This window comes from Lagopus leucura, unplaced genomic scaffold (assembly GCF_019238085.1).
Source record: "Lagopus leucura isolate 7727_CA_CO unplaced genomic scaffold, USGS_WTPT01 Super-Scaffold_100008, whole genome shotgun sequence".
Taxonomy (NCBI): Eukaryota; Metazoa; Chordata; class Aves; order Galliformes; family Phasianidae; genus Lagopus; species Lagopus leucura.
In genome coordinates this window covers 11,253,866-11,265,153 of record NW_024962265.1, presented here as the reverse complement: position 1 = coordinate 11,265,153, position 11,288 = coordinate 11,253,866, and the positions used below count along the sequence as shown (strand labels likewise).

Sequence of the window (11,288 nt, the reverse complement as noted above, 5' to 3'; positions counted from 1 at the left end):
TTTATTTGATTTTAGTTTTAATTAATTTTCATTTTCATTTTAATTCAAGCTTAAAAGCTTGAAGTAGCTGAAAACTGAGCAGGTCAGCCAGTGGCCACATCACAGAAAGAACATTCATCCCTTGTCTTTTTCCTCCCATCTGGTTTGCCTGTTTTTTTTTTTTTTTTTTTCTTTTTTTTTCTTTGTTTTTCCAGTTTAAATATCTCCCACCTTTAAAATGTTTACAACGGTTCATCTGTGGAAAATGGACAGCTTCCTGCACCAGTCTACCTTCCTGTGTAAGTTACATTCTTACACACATATATATGTATATGTACGACTCTATTCCCTGTTCATTGCAGGGGAGTTGGACTAGATGACCTTTAGGGGTTCTTTCCAACTCATGATTCTATCATTCTATGATTTTTATTTATTTATTTATTTATTTATTTTTTGAGAGGGAAAACCACCCATGTCAGACAGCACATGTGGCGAGTTCCTGAGCAGGAGGGCAAGGTGGGCTCCAGGCCCTGTGTGTGATTGAGGGTGGGTCTGTTTGCTCCAGCTTTCCCCCACGTGTTTAGAATTGATACATTTGTACCTTGTGAGCAAAACCTTCTTTACTGATTAACCAAACCGGTAGAATGACTTATTGCCACAGTGGCACTAAAAGCAGGGAAGGACAGAGCATCATTTTTAGACTGGTTACAATTCAGCAGTATCGCTTTTGTTACTATGTCTCGACAGCAGATTAAAAACAACCCACGCTCTTGAAGCTTAGGGACCTGCGATGGGGACAGTGTGAGATCACATCATTACTGCTAGAAACACCAAGACAAATACTCTGGGACCCCGAAGGGCAGGCTGAGAGCATGTTTGCTGGTTGCAGGATGGCGAAGGTCTCTGCAGAGCCAGGCTATGGACAGGTGGGCAGTGGGAAGACTGACGGGCAGGCCTGGGTGCTGAGCAGGGCCAGAACAGGCCTTGGGGCATGGCTGAGGTCTGAGGCTGCTCCTTTCTGATGCACAGCTGCTGCTGTCCAGATGGAGGTTCTCCTTTGGGAGGAATGGCTAATTAAAAGAGCTCTCTGTTTCCATGACAGCTGTGAAGGTAAAGGTGATGTTTGGCTCTGATGTGACAGATGGAGAAACAGCTTTGGGAGCCTCTGAGTCTAATAGACATGGAGCCCCACGCGGACGATCTCTTCGAGCCCTCTCTCAGTGATGTGAGCAGGCAGCCTGCCCCGCCTGCATAGCCCTTTCAGCAACAATTACAGAAAATATCCTAGGAGTCAAGGGGATGAAAGAGGGAAAGGAGTCTTTTGGGAACTTACAGAAGTAAATCCCCAATGAAATCAGTCATCCCTGGGCAATGCCAAAGCTTTTTCTATCTTTCAGCTCCATAGCAGTGCACCAAGAGACTTTCCCCCTTCACATAGAAGCTCCACAAAACATGTGGAAGGTGATGTCTTCCTTAGCTGAGCTGTGTTCTTCTGCAATGTCTTAATCAGTAGCTGCTGGTGGTTTCTAATAACAAAGGCAGGTGATTTGGGTTGGCCTTCAGTACAAGGTGTCGGGCATGTCTAAATGTTTATATGATACACAGGAGTATGTCAATGACTTGGCCAACATGAATGATGTAGCAGAGGTGTGGAACTTCTGAGATAGAGAAAGCAGAGATTGGGTGAGCAGTAAATGGTCAGATGGTGAGAGAGGGCAAGACAAAGTTCTGAAGGATTACAAGAAAGCAGAATGGAAGAATCAGTCCACTAAAAGGCGACAGAACTGATTGCAAAGGTATGATTAAGAACAAATTGGTGAGGAGCTGTGGAGGAGAGATTCAGGACAGATTTGGTGGCACCAAGGACATCTGGGATGTAGAAGGCTAGGTTAGGATTACAGTACTCAGTAGAGGTGGTGGACATCAGGCTGAAGCTCTTCTTTGATGCAGATCAGGCATTTCTGGCAATAGTGGTGGGCTGCTCTTTAGATGGGAGTTGAAAAATACTGGGGGGGGAAATGGTGCTTGAACTTCTGCATCATTTCCTAGTGGCACTGGTGCTGAAGTGTTAGCAGCCTTAGCACTGAAGACATGGGGAAAGTAGGTACATGGGCTGTGGCCCACAAATGTCCCTTCTGTCTAGGGGATGATAATGTAGTGAAACGAGTGCAGCCTGAGCTCTGCTGTACCTAAATGATGAGAACTGTCAGTCCAGCAGATTTCTATAGGGAAAGACGGCATCTTTGGCAAGGCTGAATGGGAGTTATTCATTATTTATTTATTTATTTATTTTCTGGCTTCTTAATGAAATTTTTGGGCAAAGATGGTACAGCTTGCCTTGTGTCTAGGAAATGGCTCCTGACAGACCAAGATGCCATTGGAATGACCACTTTAGTCTTACTGCATTCCCCCATGCCACCTTTATTTGTTTCATGTAACATCCAGTGAAGATATCCCTGGAACACAGGCTTCTCCACATGTTCTGCTGCTCAACCTCAAGTGTGGGCCTTGTCCAAAGCTCATATGTGCTTGGATACTGCAATAAAGACTAATAAAACATTACTGGCTTATCAAAGGTGGCTGATAGGGGTGAAAAAGTTCAATTTTGAATAATAGGAAGCAAAGTTCTACTTTTCTCCCTAGACCTGGGGAAAGACAACCAAAATTAGAAATTGGGCTTAGAGGAAATGGTTAGGAACCACTGCTGACATTTGTTCTGTAAAAGATCCATATGGATTAGTGGGCAATGCTGGTGGTAGGTGGATAGTTGCACTAGATGACCTTACGTGTCTTTTCCAGTCTCAACGATTCTATGATTCAGTATTTTTTATCTTGAGAGAAGTGCAGCACTCTGAAGAAAGCATCCTGTGTGTTTCCTGTGTTATTTCATACATAAAAAGGGGCCATAGGAATGACAGTACAGTACAAACACTATGTCACCATGCCGTGTTGTTTACAGGAGATGGGCAGAAGCATGTAGGGGTGAGCCTACACTGCATCAGAGGTTTCTCTGTGGTGCTGCTGGGGCTGAGTCAGGCCCATGCTCACAGTTCAGGCTATGCAAATGGAGCTATTTAAAGAGCAACAACTGTTTTTGGAGCATTAAAGACACTTCACATTTGTTACGTGTTTATTGGAATGAAAAATTATGTTATTAGTTCAGCTGGTTGATTTTCTTTATGTGGAACATCAATCTTCTGAAAAATGCAGCTCTGCTGAAACAGGCTCAGTGGATGAAGGCAAATTGTTACTTTTTAAACATGATTTCTAAGGAAAAAAGAAATGCATATATTTTTTATATGTCACATTTGTGTGGAAAAAAAAGCAGTACTTTTCCAGACAGCCCAACTTACAGTGCTATAGTCTGTAAGTGGCAATTTGTTTTGCCTAACTGAAGGTAAGGAGAACGTTTCTGCTCTGCTCAGTGGGAGATGGATTGGGCTCCAGAATGGACTGCCTGGTCACAGTTCTTTTGACATTCTTATGATGCTTCTATAAAGTAAACTGGAAATCAAATTATCCCCCTTTACCCAGCCTGTGAACAAATCTTTTTTGTTTACAGGTTCTAACTAGCACTTAGAGCCACAAAATTCCTTTTGCTTGTATTATATATGCCCAGGATGTGTTTCTGTGATGCTGGGATTCTGACTGCCCTGTTCCCATGTTTCCTGGGACTGGAAGGAAAATTCGAGTTCATGCCTCTCAATCCAGGCAGACATTCCCTGCACCTGTATATCCTCCTGCACCTCACCGTGCCCACACAGAATTGGTTTGGTTGTCTGCGTGTAATTCATTAATTGTTCCCCTCTCTGGAGTAAGAAATCAAAATGGAGATTTCTCATTTCTATCACGCAGTAGTTCATTAATTCTACTCATCTACTTGCAAATGATGTTTCTCTGTGTAATGCCAAAGCGTGTCACTCAAAATTAACACAGACTACGTACAATTGAAAAAAAAAAAAAAAAAAAGAAAAGATTTTTTGGATATATATTTTATTTGACAGTGGTTTAGAATATCATACAGTAAACAAGATTTCTGTAAAAGTTAATTTATCCATAGTGGTGCGTTTCATAAAAATAGTTGCTCACTTACAGCCTTTCTGTGACTATTAATACATGGAATTATATTTATAGAGATAGAGCTGTACAGGGTAAATTCACAGCTAACACTACACAGAAATATTATTTGGAATGGGGTTTAGATGATGTGCTGTCTTCACAGGTTATCGATTACAGCCGCATAAAGCAATTACTGCACAAGGAGTAGCTGTGAACTGTGCAAATTAGAGTTTATGCAAGCATAATCTCCACTGTTTTTTCAGATTTCATTGTTTGCTTTCTTTATACATAAAAATAAGATACTGGGACATGCATCTACACTACAGAAGCATTGTCCAAAATCAGATTCAATAAATTAATGGCAAATTATATTGGAATTATATTGGATTCTAGTTCAGGGGATAAAGATTTGTTGTTTTTTTTTTCTGTTTTTTTTTTTTTTCTTCTTTTTTCATTAAATAATAGTTTTATAAACAGCTACGTGGACTTGTGCTTTTTCAGAAATTATACATGGAATTTCTTTTTCAAAAAAAAAAAAAAAAAAGAAAATAATTATTTGAAAGCTGCAAAATCCTTTACTTGAGGCTTTTCAAATAATGGGACAGGAAGAAACATGCCTATAGATCTCTCAGTCCAGTGCAATGTTTGAGACATACAGCCATGTGCTGATTTCTTGGAACAAAGCCAATCTTAATCTAATGTTTCAGCAGAGCATGTGAGGAACTACGACTGCTTGAGAACAAACTTTTTGAGTTTCTGACTACGTGATTGTTTTTTTAATTACCAATATATTATTGCCCAGGATTTCTTTATTTCATTTTAATTTTGACAGACAAATAAGCATATGCACACTTATACGTACACACACGCATCTATTTGAACCAAGATAGTGACTGACTGACTGAACTTAGACTTATCTCCTGTGAAGGCAGACTGGAATGTTTACCTGGCACTTAAGGCTTGAAATTCAAAACAGACAAGCAAGAAAGACTAAAATAAAAAGAAAAAAAATGGAGGTAGGGAAGAAATGATAAAATGTAAACCATTTTTAAAATGGAAATATATCGAATTTACAGATTGAGGGCACCAAAAAAGTGTATTTCTGTCAATTACTGTTACGTGCCTCAAAGACACCTGCTCTGCCAAAGCGAGGGAATGGAAGGTGAGAGCATCCTAACGAAATGGGGGTAGGTATGAAACATAGCACTGTTGATGAGTGAAACTATCATTTTCTGCAGGAGGGAAAGGCCTTTCCTTAAGGAAACTGCAGCTTTTTCTCTGTAGCAATCTTCCTTTCATTGCAAGGGCCTTCGGGATATTGGAGTTTTGAGCCTGGCCAACTGGCTTGTGTGCTACTCTGCAGGAATTGGGGAACCTGTAGTAAATTGCTTTGGAGAATTATTTGCAAATACAACTCCACCCTAACTCCTTTCCAATGTACAGAAACATAGTTGGTTCACAAAAATGGCAGTAGAAATGGTATCACAGAAACTAATCCACTAGATTCCCAACTCCTCCTGTAGCGTCCAGTGAACTGTGCTACAGGGTGTCACGTGGACTATCCCAAAGTGGTGACAGTGGAGACGTGTCATGGGCGTACAGTTCCAAATGCTTCAAAGAAACCCTTTAACCCCTGTCTAGATATGTCAAGAACAATTTATTTACAACATTTTAGCTCCGTGAAAAGATTCTCTCTCAGTTTCAGCTTGCTCCGTGCAGTTTTATTTAAGGCGATGTTCCAGTTTGCAATTGCTCTAACTTGTTCCAGTTTCTTGATATAAAGTTTGAATGAAATCCAAGTCCTTCATGCAGTGGAAAAGTATGCTAAAGCTACACTGCACTATCCTTCTCTGTTGTACTGTCCTTCATTTGTTTTGGTTTCTTCCATAGCTGCCAAAGTCCCTAAAATGGAACTGGGACTTTAGGGTCAATTTCAAATCTCCATGTTGACTATATGCTTTTGAACTTATTAGATACTGTGCACATTGTCATGGAATTACACACTAATGTTTTCATCCCTCAATGCTTTGTGTATATGTGTGATAGTTAAAATAAATTAAAATAAATCAACGTGAGACAACAACTAAGAAGAATGTTCTGCGTCAATTTGAGACAGTTAGAGGGCGACAGTCCCGTGCTTATCTGCTCATGGCAGAAGTACCAGACTTCAGGACGCCAGGTAGCTTATCTGAGCCGGGGATTTTCCACGGCCCCGGGGAGACCGTTGCCTTCCGAACTGTAGTGTTGGTGCTGCGAGTGCTAATGGGGTGGAGATGTCCCTTCCTGGGGAACTCGCTGGGTTTCCCATCAGGATCCCTCTGGCTGTGATCCATATCGCTTCCAGGCGAGCTGCAGCGATTGCCACTGTATGTCTTGGTAGCACCTGCATCAAGCTTGGCATGGTCAGGTGCTGCAGCTGACTTCTTCTCACTGGTATTTGTGGATCTGTGATCTTCTCTTTTGCTAAGAGATCCTCCCCTCTTGCTTTCTGGCTTCTTCAGCCTCCCAAACTGTTCATCACTGCTTCCAGCACACACGTGCTCTCTCGCGCCAGCCTCCATCATAACGCTGTGTCCCACCGCTCTGCTTTCCGAGGTGAGCTTGCCACCATCCGTCACCTTACTTTTGCCTTCCAAATATCCTTTCCAGGAAGGCTCATCATGCTTTGACCTGTCTGCCTTTTTAGGACTCGCTGACCTTTCTCTTTGCTCTCCTAACCTTTTCTTTTTGTGGCCGTTCACCGAAAGCTCCTTTGGTTTCCTTCCATCGTGTTCCCTCTTGATATCCCATGTTGGTTCTGGGCTTATCTGGTGAGAAGGGTCAGAGGGTGGGGCTATGTGTGATGAGGATAATGGTGAGATTATGTCGTCGAGGGACAGAGCTACTTCCGGCAGACCTGGGGAGGTGGCAGCGGGAGCGCTCCAGGAGCTTGGCTCGTCTGTGGTGGCAACAGAGAGAAGGCATCAGGGTGTGCTCAGCACATCATGCACATCGCACATACAGCAACATCAGCACCCGAATCGCGCTTGAGAATCAGACTCAGCCTTTTAGGGGAAGTGAAACTCCCAGTGGGGTCAATGGGAGGGAATTCTTTACTTAGAGGGCACAGCTGAGGCCCTGGCACAGCTGCCCGGAGAGCTGTGGGTGCCCATCCCTGGAGATGCTCAAGGTTGGGTGGGATGGGGCCCTGGGCAGCCTGAACTGGTGGGCCTGGAACTGGAAGTGGCTTTAACATCTGTTCCAACCCAAGCCATCCTATGGTTCTATGAAAATAAACCAGTCCCACTCTCCCCCAAATAAATAAAGAGCCCAGGAGAAAGAACCACGGGGCTGGTGCTGCACATGCTGTAAACTTCTGTCTTTTTTTATATAGGTTCTGCTTTTCTCTGCCTACGTTAAATTACTCTTAAAATAATAACGACGCGCTCATGAAATCAAATTGCCTCTTTTGTAGCCATATAATGTATTTCTTAGCTGGGCAATATCAGTGCTGTCTCTGAGGACAAATGAGGAGGACTTTCTGCCATCTATAAACATGTCCCCACAAGCATATAATAATTGACAAGAATTTGTAGCTCAGATAAGGTCATCATTGAATTCTGTCTCATTTTTTTTTCTAAATAGATATAATATTGCGCTGTTTATGGCACCACAATTCTTGCAGGGTACTTACAAAGCTCCACCCTTATATCACAGCATCAGCCGCTAAGGCTCTTTCTTGGCTGTGTGTTTTGGATGTCTCCTGGTTACTTAGCCTCAACACAGTATGGTTGGATTGTGCAGATTCTGTTTAATTTAGCTAAATAGACACGTCCTTTGCTGAATCATGATGGTTTTGTTAATTCACTAGTACAAAACACAATATTCTGAGACAGCCAAATGCTTTCTTTTGCATATCTGATCCTCATTTCTTTTGATTAACGTTCAGGCAGACAATGAATCTGTCATGACTAATGACAGCACAGCTCTTATTCTTACCCATCTACACCGAGGTTAGAGAAATCACTGAACTTGGCTAATGTCATTCTCTATTTAGAGAATGTCTCAGGGATCCATGGAAACGAGGTAGAACCTGTGGCAAGAGCTGCATATTTCACGGGGGAGAAAACATAACCTTCTAGCTGGAAAACAAGCCTGGTCTTCTGCGGGTCTGTACTAGCATCCCTCAGTGATACCAAATGCCCTTAAAAGCTACATTTGCTTTTTGCGGTGCTGTGACTGCTTTCAAATTATCATGAAGATGCACATCATCTTGAAAAATGGAGCGGGATTTACTGCCCAGTCTGGGACCTGCAGCTTGTTTGACTGAGACAGCACATTTAAGTTAATAGCTTGATTGAGTGATTGCTGTGTTGTGGATAAAAATAGGAGAGACAATAGTGAGGTGGGTGACGTAAGGGGAGGGAGCAGCGCGGTTAGCTGAGGAGCTGTTTATTTTCCCAGATGGTGTTTGTCATATGCTTTTGCATAATGAGCATATGTGTGGAGAGGATTAGCATTTGAGAGGGGAGAAAGTACAAGTTCTGTGTAAGACAAATAAACTTTGAGCTTAGAATCTAAATGGACTGAGGGTCCCAACTGATTTTTTTTTTTTTTTCAAATCACACTTCCTTACCCTCCAGTTAAGGCTGAGTAATGTACCATCTGCTCCCTGCTTGGCACTCGAGGAGGAAAAATAAATGGAAGGATCAGGCATGTAGAGTTATCAGCTCTTAGACGCTTGTCTACAAAAGGCATTTGCTTCTGTGGGCTTGTTCTCAAAATCTGTAATTCTGCAGGCCACGGTGGTGAGGGAGAAGCAGACCCCACCCAGGCTTTCCTTAGATCCAAAATCCAGGAGATTCTGCTTTGGTCAGCCCTAAAAACCAGTGCTCCTTCAGGGGATCCCAGTCCCTCTGCCTGATCTCTTTACATCTAGAGTGGGACCAGGCAGTGCAGCTCGAATCTGTGCATCAGCAAGGTGTCTGAGCCAGCGCTGAACACCACCTCGGGTCTTCACAAATTAATCAATTTGCAGCAGCATGAAGCTCGGTACAAGCTAATTTATGCTGATCCCTGCAGATTACATTAGCCTGAGTTAACCCCTGCAGAGAGAGGTGGATACACAGGGGCCCCACAGCACTGCACAATACTCAGGGTGGTTTTCATCGGTTAAATCATCAGTACGTGATCGGTAAGAATGAAGAATGGAAACAACCTCCGCTCAGTTTCTGCCTCTTATGGCACAGTTGCACACCACCGCACACCTTCATGGGGCAGAGGTGGAGATCATTTTGATTTAATTACAGTCTTTCTTTCCTAGTTGTGAGATGTTGCTTCTCACTGAGAGGTAGCGAAGGCCAGCGGGCCATAATAAGATCTTGAGTGAGATCCAGAGAGCAGCTGAAGCTATAGAAATAGCTGTTACTTTGGGAAACACCAGCTGTGCACCAGCAGAAGCGTCGAATGGCCTGGAGCAGGAAGGTGCTCTTGGAGAATGAGAGTGCTGCTGCACAAAATGTGCCTCTGTTCAAAGATCAGCTGTTCTTGTCCAAGTGCAAGGAGGACACCATGTGAAAAAACAGGGCTGCAAACACCGCTCGCTGCTCCTCTGGGGCAGAAAGGATAATGCTGTACTTGTTATCTATGGGAGCAGTCTGCTGTTTTATTCCCTGGAGATAGGGTAGTGATGGGAAATCCTGCCCTGGCTGATCAATGGGCAATTTTGAATTTTGAATTTTCAATTTTTTTTTTTTTTTTTTTTTTTTAAAGAGGAATCACCAAATATTGCAGTGAGAAAATGTAGTGGGTGAGAACCAACTTCAGAGTGAATCAGCAGGGGCACATTTGTTACATGTAATACTATGCATATATATATATATCTGTAAGCTAGAAATTGCAGCATGATAGATATTATCAGATCTCTCCTTCTCCCCTAGAAAACACCAACAAAATTAAAACACAACCAACCAAGCAAGAAGTCTTGCAGCTATAGCTTGTGGAAGAGTTTGGCTGCAGGACAATGCCAGGAGAGCCACTGGCTGCAGTGTGACGTGCGGAGCCTGACCTTCTCACAGGGCAGACATCTGTTTCCAGTAGCTGAAGGAAAAAGCTGCTGTGAAACAAAATTGCCATTCCTACTCTCTTGTGATATAGTACTTGTGTGTAAGAAGTTGCAGTGACTTTCTATAAGCTCCAAGCACAGCAAAAACCCAACGTAAGTTGCTTTTCCTTCTAAATAAAAGGAAATTAGGTTGAAAGTCTTCTTCAGCTTTGATAGATGTCCGTGACAGCCAGACTTTGTTGCAAGATTTCCCTGGCAGGTGAGGATAAAATTGATGAGAGGATATTGTAACCAACTTTTCTCTAATATTTGAAAATTACAGGGAAACACCAACATTACTAGTGTGGGGCAAAGCACAGTAATGTAAGTAATTTATAGTTCAAAATATAAACATTTTTAAGAGGTCTGTGCAAACCACAAAAGTTCATTTGGAAGTATTCAAGCAACGCTGAAATGGTTGCTTTTCTGTAACAAACATAAACACAAGAAAAATGTCAAATATTCTTTTAGCAACTTAATGAGCAATTTCCTTTTGCACGTATTCTAAGGTTATGGCTACATTTTGGAGATACTTATTAGTATGTCTGAAAAAGATAATGTTTTGTCCTAATTTTTAAGCTTTATATAAAACCTGCAGAGTTAAGTGCAAACATAACCTACATTTAGTGTCTGTTATCCCAAAGTATCTCAAAACATTTTGCAAGCATAGTCAACCAGAGACAGAGCAATGATTTTACCCTTTTTTCCCCTCAAGGACAAAATGAAGACCACGTATCTTTAATAGAGCTTGAACTACTAATGCCCTAACAGCTTCCAAGCAGAAGTGAAGGATATTGAATTCATTTGAAACTACAGGAGAGATTTAGGGATGATGTAGTTTTAAATTTGTGCTTTTACTTTGTCACTCTGGGTATCATACTTACTGAGGGAGAAATGAATTTTCCAAGTTATACATCTCACTGAAGGCTAATAGATGCCTTCCCCCTTTCTCTGAAGGGAGAAAAGCTCCCTTGACCTACCAATTTAGACAAGATAAATGACCAGGGGGCAGCACTATCATCAGTCACAGTGACGGCATTTGATTTGGTGTAATTTAGTAGGTGTTTTCTGGGTGGTTTTTAGTTCCCATGAGTGACTGGCCTGCAGGTTGATGGCTCTTCTATGAGATGTGCAAGAATGACTCACCTGTGACCTGTTTCACATAACT

At 42.2% G+C, this 11,288-nt stretch overlaps 1 protein-coding gene across 3 annotated transcripts in view; it reads right to left on the bottom strand.

The window, feature by feature from the left end:
* Nucleotides 1–3,975: 3,975 nt before the first annotated feature.
* MAGI2 (membrane associated guanylate kinase, WW and PDZ domain containing 2) overlaps nt 3,976–11,288 on the bottom strand; it is a 708,774-nt gene continuing 701,461 nt past the window's right edge. For all 3 annotated transcript variants that reach the window (XM_042872317.1, XM_042872319.1, XM_042872318.1), the window contains one exon: nt 3,976–6,976. In XM_042872317.1, coding sequence (XP_042728251.1) covers nt 6,177–6,976 — 800 coding nt within the window. In that variant the 3' untranslated portion in view covers nt 3,976–6,176. The remainder of the gene's footprint in view (nt 6,977–11,288) is intronic.